At 38.7% G+C, this 16,926-nt stretch overlaps 2 protein-coding genes across 2 annotated transcripts in view; both read left to right on the top strand.

Moving 5' to 3' along the window:
- Positions 1-1,368: 1,368 nt before the first annotated feature.
- On the top strand, positions 1,369-4,922 carry LOC103473044 (C-type lectin domain family 4 member A-like). The gene is made up of 8 exons (XM_017307438.1): positions 1,369-1,451; positions 1,518-1,580; positions 2,487-2,600; positions 2,986-3,048; positions 3,274-3,387; positions 3,585-3,736; positions 3,847-3,971; positions 4,059-4,922. The coding sequence occupies exons 1-8, from the start codon at positions 1,394-1,396 to the stop codon at positions 4,276-4,278; spliced, it is 909 nt and encodes a 302-aa protein (XP_017162927.1). The 5' UTR covers positions 1,369-1,393; the 3' UTR covers positions 4,279-4,922.
- A 10,734-nt stretch (positions 4,923-15,656) lies between these two features.
- Positions 15,657-16,926, top strand: part of LOC103473045 (hepatic lectin-like) — an 11,408-nt gene continuing 10,138 nt past the window's right edge. Inside the window, exons 1-5 of the mRNA XM_017307382.1 lie at positions 15,657-15,703; positions 15,784-15,885; positions 16,021-16,098; positions 16,584-16,634; positions 16,832-16,904. Of these exons, the coding sequence (XP_017162871.1) occupies positions 15,673-15,703; positions 15,784-15,885; positions 16,021-16,098; positions 16,584-16,634; positions 16,832-16,904 (335 nt within the window). The 5' untranslated portion in view covers positions 15,657-15,672. The remainder of the gene's footprint in view (positions 15,704-15,783; positions 15,886-16,020; positions 16,099-16,583; positions 16,635-16,831; positions 16,905-16,926) is intronic.

Consider the following 16,926-nt stretch of genomic DNA (forward strand, 5'->3'; position numbering starts at 1 on the left):
ATTTCCGAAATATCAAATTGTGCAATTATATGGCCATTAGAAACGCAGCTATGGCGTCCCAGTCTCATGTTACTCGGTTGTGTTCTGCTGTCAGCTTCATAAAATTAACGGTTAACGGTTTTCTAAGTGTTTAGAGTGCTGAAGGAACGGTGGCCATTTATTTTCACTTGGGCCTCAAACATCGTTGGACCGGCCCTGTGCCCTGACATTAAGTCTTTATAAAGATCTCTGACTTAAAACACCAAATATTTAGTCCTGAAGACGTTAGAAAAACATCAAGTCAGAAATGTCAAAAACAAACCGACTCATCTGTAAACGAGTCAAATGATGAAGGTTATTATTCATAAACAAGCTTTAATCATGTAAAAACTAGAAGCAGGAAGTTTCAGTAGATAAGAAGCGCGAAGATGTTGAGATAAATATTCAGTTCTGCCTGCAGAGGAGAGCGGACTCGTTTACGGTGAGAGCTTCAACATTTTCTGACCAACAGACCCTCAAACATACGCTGAGAGGTTTATTTCACCAAACTCTGTCACTTTATGTGAAATCAGCTCAGATTTAATCTAAATTTATTAAAGAAACATTCAGAACTCCAACAACCAAAGGATTTTCTTAATGTGAGCTGTTCTTAAAGTTTTAGTTTAATTTGGATCGTTCTGCTCAAACAACTTTTCAGAGGAAATCCCCTGATCCTCGCAGAGACAGAAACAGAATATTAATCATAATAAAGTCAACAGGAAGGAAATAAATGACTTACTATTTTACAGCTATCACATTTAATGGCAACGGAAAAGTTGTTTCCTGGTTATTAACAATAATAATCCTCCTGCATAAAAGGGTTAAATCGTTGTGACATCAGAGCTTTTACACTGTCATGTTTCTTCTTTTTGACTTTTTGTCTCACTAAAATGTTTCAGATCAAACTAATTTTAACATCACATTATGACAAAAATAGGTTTTAAAATTATGATTTTATATATTGAGTGAAAAAAGCAACACAAGTGTTTCAAGCTCAGAGACTCAGGTTGGTTTGCATTCATTTTTTTTTCTGTAAATGAATAAAATCGTTATTTTGTTGTGCAATTTCAAAGCTGCTTTTTTGTCTTTACTCAAGTTATTTTGATCTAATATTACAATTTATGTTACATTTTAAGTGTGACTAAAACCAAAAAAGAAAACAGAAACATGTGAGTGGGTCGACTGTCTTTCAGTAAAATGTAATGGAGAGAATGAAGAACTTCCTTCAAACTTCTGTTTTTTTTTTTTTTTTTATTTCTGCTTCTGGGTTATTTTGGGACGTCCTGTTTCTTCTCTCACTTGGCGAAGCTTAAAAAAAACTGTCAGGAACTTCTGACCTTCATTTCTCCTTCAGACTCACAGCAGCAGCAGCAACATGCCTGAAGCTGATGTAACGTACGCTGACGTGAAGTTCACAACGCCGAGGTCCAGAGGTGAGCGTCCGTCCATCCATCCATCCATCCATCTGAACAAATCATCACAGCTTCATGTTTGTGCAGGTAATGTCGCAGCAGAGGACATCACCTACTCTGAGGTCAAGATCTCTAACAAACAGCAACCAGGTTGGTGGAAAAACTTATTTAAATCAACATACAGAGGAAATAAGAGGGTTTATTTTACAGTTTTTAGGAAAAAGAGCTTCCATTGTGTCTCTATTGCTTGAAATCTTTGTGTTTAAGTAAAAACTATAAAAACTGACTAAATTGAAGCCTCAGATTAGCTGATGATTCTGTCTTTGTCTCCGTTGACAATCAGAACAAAATAATGAGTAAATAGTTTAACACCACAAACATGTTTTCAACTCATATTGTTGATTTGAGAAACAGACATTTTTTAGTTTTTGGTGTTATTCTTTATTTGTTTTTTGGTTGCCATGGGAAAACAGATCGAACGAATGATAAAGATATTCTTTATAATCTTCAGCAGTTCGGTCAGAATATCATGTTTATGAGTTCAATCATAATTTCAGTTAATTATGTTTTATTTTTTATGAACTCAGTCTGTGTCACAGTTGAGATCCGATCTCTGTTTATCTGAGAATGGAGAAATAAGAAGCGGTTAGTTCTGCAGAAATGAGGAAGTTTCTCAGCAGGATTTATTTTTAACAAAAATGGCGCAATTTCTGACAACTGGAGTGTGAAACCTCCAGTGTTCATCTGAGTTTGATGAGTTTTATTCTGCTGTTTACTGTCCACAGACCTTAGAAACATGGAGCTCTGCAGACAGACAGACAAATATCTTCATAAGTGGGACATTTTGTAAAGTTACAACGACAAACTTCAGGACGTTTAGTTGGGATTTCAACAAAATAAACTCATTACTCATTACAGAAAATATCTGAGAAAATCAGTTTTAAAGTCTCATCAGATTCTCAGTTTGACTTCTGTCTGAACGTTTCACTCTGGTTTTAATTGAAAACATGTTTTCATTTCACATCCTTCTGCATCCCGTCTGTTCAAACTGTTCAGCAAACATCCAACAGTCCGGCTCCAGCAGGAGGTCAAAGGTCACCCCAGAGCGTCTGGTTCTGCTGGGTCTCGTTGTTCTGTTGGCAGCGGCTCTCGTCGCTCTTGGAGTCGCCTGTGAGTTTAATGTTTTACTTGAACCAGCAGGTTTTATCTGTGTCAGTCATTTTCCTGGCAGCTGAACTCTGACCCCCCGATGACCTCTGCTGCCTCTGAGGTCATTTACATGAGGCTTGGTCTTGTTTCTCCTTCTTCAGTTCATTGAGGTTTACAGACCTTTCTGATGGTCCCACTACAGACTGCAGATCAGTTTTAGGTCTGTACTTTGACTAGGCCAGTTTTTTCAGATACCTTGATGTAGATTTGCTGCCACCAACAACCAGACCTGTTCGAACGTTTTCTGTTACTTCTGTAACTTTCATGATCTTCATGTTGAGAAGAAAGATGTAAAGTTTTCATGAAAACTAACTTTGATCTTAACTGATGTTTTTTCTATAATCAGTCATTCAGACCAATCAGATTCTCCAAAAAGAAGAGAAAGAAACTCAGAGGAGAAATCTCTCAGGTGAGTTTGAATGTTACCTCAAGGTTCAGACTGTCCTCTAGATTAGTTACATTTAGTTTCTTTTGTTGTTTTTTTTTGGTCAAAACTCCAGATAGTTCACAGATTGATCAAAATTATTTCCAACAAATGATGCAAATCTGTTTCTTAATGTTTTATTTTTGTTCTCATCAGCTGTTCTGCATTGCAAATACAAAATTCACAACTTTTATTATCTTTTAAACATAGATATAAAACTTGGGAGTACAAGTTTTACACCTGCATGTCCAACATGTCCAACATGTCCAACATGTCCAACATGTCCAACATGTCCAACATGTCCTCCACCTCCTGCAGTAAAAAGTAAGTCTATGATCTGATCTTTGTCTCATTTTTGTCCTCTAATGATGTCAAAGAGACGTTGATGGACTGACAGAGACAGGAAGTTAGATTGTAGCTGCAGGACAGAAGACGCCTCCTGCTGTCTCCAAACCACACAAACATCTACAGAGATTTATTCCTCCTGGTTCACTGAAGGTTTTGTTCTGATCTGTTTGAAGAGGAAACATGCCTGAAGTGTGAAGCAGGATGGGAGCCACATGGAGGAAACTGTTATTATTTGTCCACCATCAGATCCTCCTGGACTGACAGCAGACGTTCCTGCGTTGATCAGAAATCAGACCTGGTGAAGATCGACAGCAGAGAGGAGCAGGTATGAAACTCTGCTGAGGTTCAGATTCTCTCTGRTTTYATCTCATCATCATGATTCTTCATCTCAGCTCAGAAAAATCTCAGTGATTTTCATCAACTTCTCCTGTTCAGGTGTACCTGGAGAGCAGACTGAGAGGCTTGATGGAGCAAGGTGAGGATAAGTTCTGGATCGGACTCACGGACTCAGTGGAAGAAGAAAAATGGATCTGGGTGGACGGATCACCTCTAATTGAAAGGTTTGATTGTAGTGAAAACATTTTGGTTTATTTTGAGAATCCAAGTCACAGTTTGTATTTYTCCTGTTTCTGTTCTTTGTCTCTTAGTTTGAGCTTTTGGTCCMAMAAGGAGCCTGACAACTGGGAAAATAATGGTCAGAATCCAGCTGGAGAAGACTGTGTGAGGATGGGAGAGAGAGGAGGAACTCATGATCTGAWGTGTTGGTTTGATAAAGCCTGTAATTATCCTCAGAAAAGTATCTGTGAGAAACCAGCAGCACCAGATCATCTGTGTCTGAAGTTCAGCTCAGTTTATAAAACAATCTGAACCAAAAACCTGCAGAGATTCTGGTTCTATAAACATTTAAACTTTTCTTCAGTCGTGTTGAAACATCAAATTCTCCTTTTTAATGATTCTTTCTATCAGCTTTAGTTATTCTCTGATCTGCAGCAGCAGCAGACCACCAAGAGAAAAACTCTGAGTTACAAACAGGAACCTGGAAGRACCTGCAGCAGAACTTTTCCATCAGACTTTAACAGAGGATTTATTTCTGCTTCTGGTTCTAACGGGTCTGGATCCTGCATGTGACTCGGGTCAGAACATTTCTGAGGCTCTGCAGCTTCTGATGATCCATCATASRGAGCAGAACATGTGGAGAACCAGAACATCTCTACTGGGTTTACTGGTTCAGATCCTCCTTAACAGCAGCTAAAACTGAATCAGTTCATGTTCACAGTTCACCTGCTGAACTGAATCTCCCAACATAAAGTAGTTCCTGTAGCTTCATCAGTTTATCTCATGTGTAAATCTTTGCATGGTGTCATATGGATGATGGTTTCTGCAGCAGGACTCGTCATGTTTCCATGTAGAAAATAAAGATCAGATCCACCATCAGAGCTSCAGCTTTCATGTTATCAGCTTCAAGCAGCAGCTGCTCATGTAACTATGAATAAACTTATTAACTACATGAACTCTGTSTGGTTTATGTGTCCAGTGGGTGTTTAGAATGAAGAAACTATGGAGGATGAACAGGAAGAAGCTGCAGTCAGGAACTGAGATGTTTATCAGTTTCTGACTGAAGGAATCAGATGATCTCGTTGGTTTTCTGGTTCAGTTCAGATTCTCTCTGTTTACAAAGTGAAATCCTGTTTAGAGCAGCTGATGGAGCAGAAAACATCTCCTGTACTGATGCAGCTGCCAGCAGGTTTCTGATGTTTCTAAATCTCACTGCCAGCTTAAGTAGTGAAATGTTATCCAGCTCACTTGGTCTAACATCTATCTAAATTAAATGGTAAATAAACAGAGGTAGCTTATCAACTGCACTGCATTAAAAACACGACTCAAAGGGAAGTAATCAGGGTTYATTACAGCAAATGTAATAACTACATGAGATATATTTGAATTWGTCTTTTTTTAATCTAAATGTTGCATTTTAAAGTGCCAGTATTACGTATTCTCCAGGCACAAGGTGCCATTTCATAACACAACCAAGTTGTTATAAAAATGTTGTACATATTACATATAAAATAAATTTCACTTTGTAATTTAACACCTTGAATTTGGGCCTCTGTCTCTTTAAAAACTCCTGCTGTTTCTGAAGCTCCGCCTTCAGGAAGTCACCCCAACATGGCTCCTCTATTAACCCTTTAACAACATTTTATCAGCTCTGAGCAGCAGCTCCTATAATGAGCTCAGCAGATGTTTGCTAATTGCTGCTGGCTAGTCTGGAGGAGCTGCTCTGAGAGGTGGAAGCTTCCAGACAGCAGCTCAGAGGAGGAGCTGCGTCTGAAGGCGGGGCTAAGTCCACCCAGGCGTTTGGTAAACATGCATGAAAGAATCAAGGCAAAAACTCCAGGTTTGTTTTCAATGAGGGGATAACATGATGACATGATGGAAAGCTCAAAAGAATTGATTTTATATCATAATATYTTATATTTTTAGAGGAAGAAGTTCAATAAAGCAAAATGAGACGCAAACCTTTTAATCTGACTGATTTTAGATCGATGCTGAATGATTAATGTGTTTAAAATTAATTTAACTATGTGTTTAAATGTTTTACCAGAATTTAAATAAAGAGGAAAGAAGCAGATCCTCCTCTTCGGTTCAGATTTTACGTCCAACAGGAAGTTCCTTCAACATAGAGCCGTGAAACAGGAAGCTGACGGACAGATCTTCGATCAGAAACGTCCAGAGAGGGAAGACGACACTCTGATGGTGAGTTCAGATGATTTTCTTTCCAAAAAATACTCAATGAAAATATTCTTCCTTTATTTTMATTAAAATATATATTTATTCCTGTTTTAATAGAKTCAMTTCAATAAGAAGCAGCTCATCTGAGTCTCGTTTTGATTTATTAAAATACATTTCTTAGTTTATTATAAATCTATGGAMTTGGTCAAAAATTCATGACTTACTTCAAAACCTCCTTTTATAAAAATAAATCCTTCGTAACGACTTGTTTTACATATTTGAGATTTAAATGTAGATGATAAATGCAGATTAAAGAYAAAATGACTTYATTTCCTCCGTGTCTCTGACCCGTCTGTGTGTTTGTCCTCAGAGTGAAGCGTCTCCACGATGAGACGTCCTCACAGCGATGAAGAGCTGAAGATGAAGAGTCTGGAGGTAAATCAGCAGGAAGGAGATGAAGGAGCTGCAGTCAGAGGTGAGTCCTCTTCATCAGACTGAACACAAACTGATTCTTTACATGAATAAATCAGGAATCTGAGGAGAAACTGTAGATNAAAACTGTGAAGCTAATTCAAATAGAGAGATGTATCATCTAAGACATTATTAGCAGAATAGTTTATTTGTTTTATTTGAAATAAATGAAGATAAAAATTAAATCATTAATAAGCAGAGTAAAGCCGCCATTGTCCAGTTCATTCTTTAAGCTCAATAGGAAGCTTCATCAATATAAAGCTTGCAGAAAATGTACATAGATCATGTTCAACTCTAAATTTCAAACATATAAAATAAAGGCTCCAAATACTACAAAATTGAAATGTATTCATTTCTGCAGAGTTTTCTCATGGTCCTTTACCAAATTCACCAAACCTTTTCCAGAGAGAAAATATATTTTTATCTAAAGTTAGGAAGTGTGAAGAGAGTCTGGGCCAAACAAAATGTCTGACCATGAATGTTTAAAGTTGTTTTTCCATGATCTGGATCTGAAGAGGCTCCACTGCGACGATGTCGTCTGCAAACATCCAGGAGGTTTTTTACACGAAGCTAAATGAACTGCAGCCACAGCAGAGAGTCGTTCATTAGTTTAGCACCGAGAATGAAATAATCCTGTTTTAACCTTTTATTAAAAATACACCAATCACTATTTTCATATAGTTCATATATGTTTATGTGGTATTCATGCCATGCTAATAACTTAAAATAAAATGCATTAATATATTGGGAACTTTAATCATTTTTGTTTTTTATTTTGCTGTTTACCAACAACACAAAGACCTGCAGCACAATGTGAGATTAATGATAAATGATTTTTGATGGATCAGAGCAGCAGCCGTACAGACGATGGATGGAAATAAATATGACTAGAAATTATAATAAAGAGAAATGTCATCAGTATAATAACAGAATAATGAGAAAGTGGCAGCAGGTGAAGACTCCTCCTCTTCATCAGCTTAATCAGGAAGTTTCTTTAACATAAAGTCATGAAACATGAAACTGATGCTGCGACAGAAGAACTGAAACGTCAACAGAGGATGGAGGCTGGAGGTGAGTTCAGATGATTTTCTGTTTCATTCAATCAAAATACTGGACATTTATTCAATATTTTTAAATATTCCCACTTTTTGATGATTTGTTTTGGGTATTTTAAAACAAAGTCACAATGAAATGTAAAAAGAACCAACATGAAATTTGTGATAACTGAATAAATACAAGCAATGTAACAATCTTCTTTCTGGATTATTATGCTTGTTAAAGTACTAGTACGACTCTAAAGATGTGAATATTGTGTAAAAACTCAATATTTCTTACCATTCATCTCAGGAAGTGAAATATTGAAAGCCGTAGTTTCTCGTCGTATTGATGACTGTAGCTTGGAGATTTAAAAATGTAAATATCTGTTTCCATGAAAGTGAACCTCTACAAGTTTTTAAGGCATGTTTGTAAAAAAAAATAGAAATCCTGTACTTTGAAAATCTGATCTGACTTTTATTCTTCTTCTTCTACTCATCATTATAGCCACTCAAACAAGAGACAAATAAAATAAACTCTTATATGTTGTTTTTTATAATGACATTTGTACAATTTTAAAGAATTTTTACTGATAATTTAAAATTATACTTTGTTCTTCGTACAAAATTCATTGTCAAAACAATGTAATAGATGTTTTTGTCCTCAGTTTCCTCATGATGAGTTGCTCACAGAGACACACAGAAGGTAAGAACATTAATGTGGAGGTAAACAGGAAGTGACGAAGAAGCTGCAGTCAGAGCTGAGAGGTCTTCATCAGATGAACAGGTTGAACACAAACTGCTTTTTAGACGTTTAACATCCAAACTGAAGGAAAACAGAAACAAACCAAAGTCACTTTAACTGTTGAGTTAAACAGATGGATATGAAATCACAAAAAGAGGAAAGAAGAAAGTTAAACAAGTCAAATAATGGAGAAGCCAAGTGGAGGGTTTGGATTTTTCCCATTCTGAGTTCTCTGTGTTTTTACTTTAGGGTTTCTGTGTTCTTCAGATCTGTGTGAGTCTCTGTGTCGTCCTGTCGGTCCCCTGATTAGTTCCCAGGTGTGTCCAGTTTCCTGACCCTCCCTGATGTCCTTGTCTCTTGTCGGGTCCTTGTCGTACCAGTCTGTCGTAAGTTGTCTAAGGTCCCACGTCTCACGCCTGTCAGCTATTTTCGCTCAGTTAGCCGTTCAGTAGAACTGTATAGTCCTGAATCGGTTTAACGTTAGTCAGTCGTCATAGCAGAACCGTGAAGTCGTATGTCGGCTCCTGCTCTCGTTGTCCAGTCTGTTTACTGTCACTACCAGTTTTGCCCATTGCGTCTGCCGTGCTGCCAGTTTCCCAGACTGTCTGTGAGCTGTTTCATTATCAAACCTACATTTTCACCTTCATATCTGGGTTCATGGCGTACATCCTCACCGCACCGCAACTCCTCATCATGACAACGAGTGGTATTTCTGAAGAACTGAACTGGAGAACTTCTTGTTTTCTTGTTTACGTTCTTACAGTTTGCATCATGAACCACATCACAGTTCAGTTCAGTTTATGAACCAACTGAACTGAACTTGACCTTTAATTTCTTGAAAATCAGAATAAAATGTGATTTGTATGAATATATAAATGTCGTCTTGAGGAACTTTACAAGTGGTTACAGGTCAGTAACACATACGTTATAATTCATCCCAGTCACCTAACGATGCACCAACTTTACTTCATTATAATAAATAGATTACAAAGCTTTTCATGTCAGGAAATTAAGGACGTTTTTCTTCCTGATTCAGATTTTCAGCTAAACTGAAGGATTTTATTTGTCTGCTGCTGATATCAGAACAACTGAACCATCAGGAATCACAGAAATCCCTGTTGATCTATACAGACTCTCTCATAACGCTCTAATCAACACACAGTCACCACCATATTTGTTGTTCCTCATCCTATAAGACAAAGTTTTTTTACATGCACACTTTTCATATATGGTCCTCTTTAGCTCCTGGTTCTGACCGACTCCACATCGTTCTGGATCAGTACTTTTCCTTATTCGATCCGTTCCAGTGTAAAACGTTTGCTTTGGATGTTTTCCAAACACTCAGACGCTGCAGGGGGATAATGAGGTTCAGCAACGATCTAAGACAACTTGGTGACCTGGCTTCAGATTGGGCAGCTCAGCTGATTTCAGTGTCTTTGTAGAAATAGTTGTGTTATGCAGGCCGACCAAACCTGAATTTCAACATCCAGATGTTGAAATGCCGCTAAGAGAGAAGATGAGTCATGATAACCAGGCCGCAAGTTTAACATGTTAGTGTTTGGTCTTTCAGGCTGGCATCAAACCAGCAACAAGACGACGTTTCATCTGAACTGGTTACACAAGCCTGATTTCATYATGTCCCTCCTCTGGGTCACTTACAGGACAAATGGACTCAAAGTCAGAGTTTCAACACATTTCTAACCTGAGGACAAAAACGTTTAACAGAGTTAAAGATTATTGACTGTTTTAGTTGTTTCAACAAGTTAGTAGGATACATGTTGGATTAACACCAGTTCTGATGAGAACCAGACTTAGTAAAGTGTTGATTTAATTTAGATTTTTCCAGAAACAACTTTATCTTTAGGCTTCAGTTGTTTTTAAGGAAACATTTCCAGCTGCAGCTTCATGCAGATTCCTGTGGCGGTGTCTGCAGTTCAGTTTTTATTTTTATAGAGTTTCATCAGGTTGATGTTAGTTTCTGTGAGTTTGTCTCCATTTTCTGGTTCTGATCCGGTTCTGCTCTAAATGCTCCTCAGGTGAAAACACAAGCAGAACCTGCAGGATGTCAGCAGAGAGAGTAGTTCTGCTGGTTCTGGTCGGTCTGCTGGCTGCTGCTGTTGTCGTCATCTACAGACTCTGTGAGTTCATGTTGGTTGAATCTTTCACAGAATTTTTATTTATTAACTCATAAACCAACACCAGGTTTATGTTTCACTAAATATCAAATAACTTTTGTCTTTTTTAATCAGCTTTTGCTGTTTTGATGACCAATCAAACCGTCCAAACCCTGAAAGAGGAAAATGAAGCTCTGAGGAGAAACCAATCAGGTGAGACTGTCAGAGTTTAAAAGTTTCCTCAAAGTTCAGACTGAAACTTGTTGTTCCAATAAATTATCAATACTGACCTGCTTTTAGTTTATTGGTGTTAATGTTTGTTTTGTTTGATAAGCAARAGGCAAAATGTTCACTCATTTTTCTTGTTGTGACACGTCATCAATTGCAAACAGAAGTTTGAATATAAAACATGTAATGGTTGTCTTTTAATTTCTGGACTTATTTATGGTTGTACAGCTGCTTGTAAATGTATTCATGCCTCTTGGACTCAGTGGAGTTTGAACTTTCCATCACCAGAACTCTGATTTTTAAACTCCTCCAAACTAACTGCTCTCTCATCTAAAACCAGCRTTTGAYCAGATTYACACCAATCAGACTCTCCAGACCCTGAAACAGGAGAATGAAGCTSTGAGGAGAAACCTGTCAGGTGAGACTGTCAGGGTTGGAAAATGTTCACCACGTTCAGAGCCGACATCTTTAATTTGAGACGGTTTGTGAATCAAGCTCATGATATTAGCAACGTTCTCCACAGGATGTTGATTTACTGTGAAGAAATGTTTTCATTCTCTCTCTGAAACAATGTGAACTACTACATGTCCATCACCTTCACCTCCTTCAACATGTCAACCAGCTCCTGCGTTTCCTCCTCCAGCTGCARTAAACATGAGTAAGTCACACAATCACAGGAACATCAACAACTTCCTTCCTCCTGACTCAGTGAGGTTTTTGTTTTTATTGTGTGGWCAGAMTCMTCGTGTCTGAAATGTGGCCCAGGCTGGGAGCTAAACCAAAGCAAGTGTTATTATTTTAACACCAAGAGATTCACCTGGACTGAGAGCAGAGGCTCCTGCACTGATCTGGGATCAGACCTGGTGAAGATCGACAGCAGAGAGGAGCAGGTATGAGACAATAAGACAGTTTAGTTAAACATATGCGACACTTAACCTGCAGAGCATAATATGAAAGTAAACTAAGAGTCAATTTCAGCTGAATTTGGATTCAGATAGATCAAGTAGAAACTGACAAGAACCGGATGAAACAACAAAATGAAAACAAATGTATTTTCCAAAATAAGACCAAAATGGTCCCACACAGCAGAAACATTTCCTTTGAAGCTGCTCCAAAGCTGTAAAAGATCAAGAATTCATTTGGCAAATGCTCTTGACAGATTGACAGATTGACAGATTCGCTTCCTTATCAACACAGTTTGGCGCGTTAATGTCATTTCGAAACAGTTCCTGTATCGGTCACGTGACTTGCTGAGACCAATACGCACACCGACACGGGTTTTGGTCTGTGGGCTTGACGCATGCGCCGACACATCGGTGTTGCCGGACCCATCACTAATTTTAATCAAACTGAAGTTTGTGTAAGAATGTCACAGGAGAAATGAGTGGAAAAAAACACTGGAAAGATTTCAAAGACCAAGATCAACTCCCTATGAATAGATTCAGTGATGATGCTGTGAAAATGAATAACAGGCAGAGACGGCAGGTAACCTTATTTACTTGGCCTCGTACACAACCAGATTTGAGTTTTGTTGTACATAAGCTATTGCAGTCCTTCAGAGCCAACTATAAAATACTGGACTACTGTGAAACATGCTCTGAGATAACTGAAGCTAACAGGAGACAAAACTTTGAGCTGCAGGAAAAGTGACAAAGCTCTGAACCGATGCGGTGTTACAACTAAGGGTTAATTCACAGTGTCCGGCTCCGCTGCACCGCAGGGCGGCCTCTGCAGTAAATACGCACCCATATGGTCAGTGAGGGCATTTACACTGTGTGCATATGGCACATTTTCCAGCCTTTGCTTTAGTGTTTGTATGTTTGCCATGATCTGATCAATAAGCCAGTAAACTGAAATCATATTTCCTGTTTGGTAGTTTATGAGCTGCATCAGAGAACATCATATCTCTGCGCTGAGTGTCTTCCTGTTCCTGGTGGCTGTCCACGTCCAGTTTATGTACAGGCTCACAGGTTTGTTATAGGCACTAAAAGTTCTCTGGCTCTAAATTTTATATCGTGCTCCTCCACCCTAATTTTCTTTTAGATTATGAAAATCGTTTGGTCATCTGACCTGACATAGACCTCTACAGTGTCATTAATTGGTTTAATAGAGACTCAGGACCAATCCGAGGGACCATCTATAAAAATGTTATGGTCCAGTGAAACCAGAACATTTGTGCTGGTTACGGGAGTTTATATCTCCCGTAACCAGAGTCTCTTACACCGGCATTTTTTAAACCAAGTCTTGGAGATACATTTTTCAGAAACATCTCCCACAGAGGTGTGAAGTACTCTGCTGGTGTAAAAGCACACATGCAGGGTTTGTTCGATGGGTAGACACCAGCAAAAACAATGGTGGGTAGCATGTTCTGTGTTGTACCACTTACCAGTTACATTTAGTACAGCTTCAGATGAGTATAAATATATTGGCTCATTGCAGATTGACTACTGTTTTCTGAAAGAGGTGTAAGCTAAGGGTCAAAAGCATTGGCGTGTTTTGACTACATTCTAAAATCACAGCACCATCTAGTGCCCTGGCATGACCATTACAGCCAATTTAATGTGTTGTGGTGGTGCTGTATAAATATGGAACTTTTTGGAAGAGATATCTGAAAACACCAGTTTCCTGACGGCAGTGTCGTGTGAACGTAGCCTAAGTGTTACGTTCCCGACCCAGAACGTACCAGGATCAAAACTGTCTGATTTAGAAAGACAACCCTCTTTTCTTAAAAAAAGGCAAATAGCAAGATCATCTTCAATTGTTTTTAGCCAGAATTCAGTCCTACAAAGTATAATAGTCAACAGAGGATTGTCATGATCAGGGGTGTTTTATTGCGTCTGTTTTGTGTTTTCACTTAACATTTCAGCTTTCCACCACTAGAGGGCGTAGCTAAGCAATCAGCACCTACACACCTGTTTCCAACCAGGACTAATCAGATCTATGGGATTTATAAAACTGAGTATCTGAGCATCAACCAAACTAAGTATCTTTGGAGTTTGAGGATGGGAACATCAACGGTGAGTGACTCAGAGGAACCAAGTCACCAGATTAACCTGGATCCATAAAATACACTGAATTTACTGCTTCAATAAATTCAATAGCTCSATAATGTCAAAATACAATGCAAAGGTTCCTTCCTGGAGTGGGACCATTAAATGATGGAGTCCAATGTAAGACAACATGTCACTCCATAACATGACCTGTTGCTGCTCTGGCAAAGAGCAAGATACAAAAGGAAAAGATCCAACTGCTGCAGACTGAAAGAAACTGAACCAACACAACAAAAGAGCTAATGGCTTGTTTTCCCTGTGTGTGGGTCGGTGCAGTTCGGTGTGCTATTTTTTCAACCTGTACCACACACCATTCCTAGACTCTTCATTTGCAGATTGGACAATGGTACGGCAATGCAACACAGCTCATTGGTTAGGAGGTAGAAAATGTACCAACACCAGATGTGTCACATCTGTCGTCACACTAGTATAAAGCCACGTTAGGCATTTGGGTTTTACCGAATCCAACCAAGTTCAAGTTAAAGTTTTTCAGTAAAGCACATTCCAGCAACAAAGCAGTTCAAAGTGATTTACATCATAAAAACACCCAGAAGACAGGAGAGGTCTGGAAGGTCGATACAATGACAGCAGAGCTTTACTGTATTTTGGCGCTAAGCTATGCAGTGATTTATAAACTAACAGAAGTATTTTATATAGTCTATTATCTGAGCTACTGTTGTGACTGAAGCTGCTTGTGTTGACTCTAGATCTATAATTCTAGATCTATAACTCTAGGTCGTTCCTCTTTAGGTCCAAAGATAATAACTCAAGTTTTGTTTCTGGTCAGCTGGAGAAAGTTTTGGCTCATTCACACATTGATCTGTTCAGTGATTGGACAGTTTTCGAGTTACCTGGTGACATCGTAATGTAGAGCTGTGTCTCATCTGCGTAGCTGTGATAACTCACTTTATTTCTTGTTAGAACCTGAACTAGCAGGAGCACAAACCTGTTGAATAGAAGACGTCCAAAGTTTGGACCTTGAGGGACTCCACATGTGACTTCTGTCCACTCCAAAGCCACAAACAAAACACTAGCATGTTCAGTCARTATGAGCACATCTAGATTAAATAAATTGGATGGGAAATGACCAAACACTGATGATATCAAAAAGTGGGTCTGTGGATCTGTGGTGACCGGTGTGGGGTGAGCTCAACTAGAACTTGGGCCTCATGCATCATCGGACCGACTCTGCGTGTACATTAAGAGCACAAAAAGATCTCTGAACACCAAATGTTTAGTCTGAAAACAACAAAAAGTCAACAAAACAGACAGCAGGTCCTCATAATGTAGCAAATAAAAATGTAAAGTATTATTAATATGATGGGAAGTTATTATTGCAGAAACTGTTTAAGCTTTAATGAAATAAATAAAAACAGAAGCCTTTGGGAGGAGGCTGCAGATGAAGAACATCTTTAATCAAAATCAACAGGAAGTTTCATTAGATATGAAGCATGAAGATATTCTGAAAAAGTCATTCTGTTCCGCCTGCAGAGGACAGAGACACATTTATGGTGAGTTTTAACTTTTCTAACTAACGAATGCACAAAGATACAAAACTTTGTCACTTTATATGAAATAAGCCCAGATTTAAATATAAAACATTTTATACAATATGCAGCCTTTATAACTCCGAAGGATATTTTATTGACCAAACGAGTGAAGAAAGACGAGAATAAAACTCRTTCAGCTGTTTTAGCTTTACTGAAAACGTCCTGGAGACGTCCTGCTATTAAGAAAGTAAGAGGCACAAAACATTCACATTCATCAATCATTTATAATAAATCAATAACCTTTTGAAATGAACTGTGATCAGAGGTGAAATAATAAAATGGATATAAAATGTAAAAACATTGTTTTTGGTTCTCAGATAGTTGAACAGAAGCGTCTGCATGATGAGCCGAACACAAAACAGTGAAGAAGGTCAGAACATCAGATCAGATGTTAGTTTCTGTGAGTCCGTCTCCAGGTTCTGATCCGGTTCTGMTCTAAATGCTCCTCAGGTGAAAACCCCAGCAGAACCTCCAAGCTGCCAGCAGGGGGAGTAGTTCTGCTGGTTCTGGTCTGCCTGCTGGCTGCTGCTGTTTTTGTCATCTTCAGACTCTGTGAGTTCATCCTGATGGATCATCTTTTCACTGACTTTAACTCTTGAATGTCAAAACAGAAACTAGATGATCTGTATGAAGATCTTCACCCTGAATGAATCTTGTCTTCAGCTGTTTTCTTGTTTTTTCCTTCAGCGTTTGTCATGCTGGAGACCAGAGAAAGTTTCCAAACCCTGAAAGAGGAGATTGAAGCTCTGGGGAAAAATATCTCAGGTGAGACTGTCAGGGTTGAAGGATGTCCATAAGGTTCAGGTGTCATTCAGACGGTGTTTGGAGAGGAGCTTTCTTTCGCAGTTCATCTCACTTTCTGCTGTCGAAACAGCCCCAAATATTTGACTCTCTATCAGAAGCTCGATTCTGGATTCTTATTAACATGATCATCCCTGATTGTGATTTCCCATCTTGTCGTCCTCGTTATGGGTTCAGTTTCTTTTCTCCGGAAAGTTCCTTTGAGTTCAGGCGTCTCTCCCGAACATTATATTGGCCATTTTTCTGTATAGGAGCCACTTCCACTGCATCCAGCCAGGGTATCCCTGACCAGACAGTTCAAGCTTTAGTTCGCTGGTTATTCCAGGTGTAGCATTCCTACATCCACAATAATCCCAGTGATTTACTGTGAACATGTTTATTCGTCAGTTCAACTTTAGAAGAAGAAAATAACTGACTGAGGTTAAAACAGTTTTTATTTCTCTAAACAGAACTAAAATCTTCACAGCAGTCATCATGTCCTCCACCTCCTGAAGCAAAAMGTAAGTCCATGATCTGATCTTTGTCTCATTTCTGTCCWSTAATGATGTYAAAGAGACGTTGATGGACTGACAGAGACAGGAAGTCAGATTGTAGCTGCRGGACAGAAGAYGCCTCCTGCTGTCTCCAAACCACACAAACATCTACAGAGATTTATTCCTCCTGGTTCACTGAAGGTTTTGTTCTGATCTGATTAAAGGTCAAAGAGATTTGGTGAGAAGACCAGAGTGGGAGAAATATCAAGGAAGCCTTTATTATTTCTCCACCCAGATGTCCTCTTGGAATAAGAGCAGA

This window comes from Poecilia reticulata, linkage group LG11 (genome assembly GCF_000633615.1).
Source record: "Poecilia reticulata strain Guanapo linkage group LG11, Guppy_female_1.0+MT, whole genome shotgun sequence".
Lineage (NCBI taxonomy): Eukaryota > Metazoa > Chordata > Actinopteri > Cyprinodontiformes > Poeciliidae > Poecilia > Poecilia reticulata.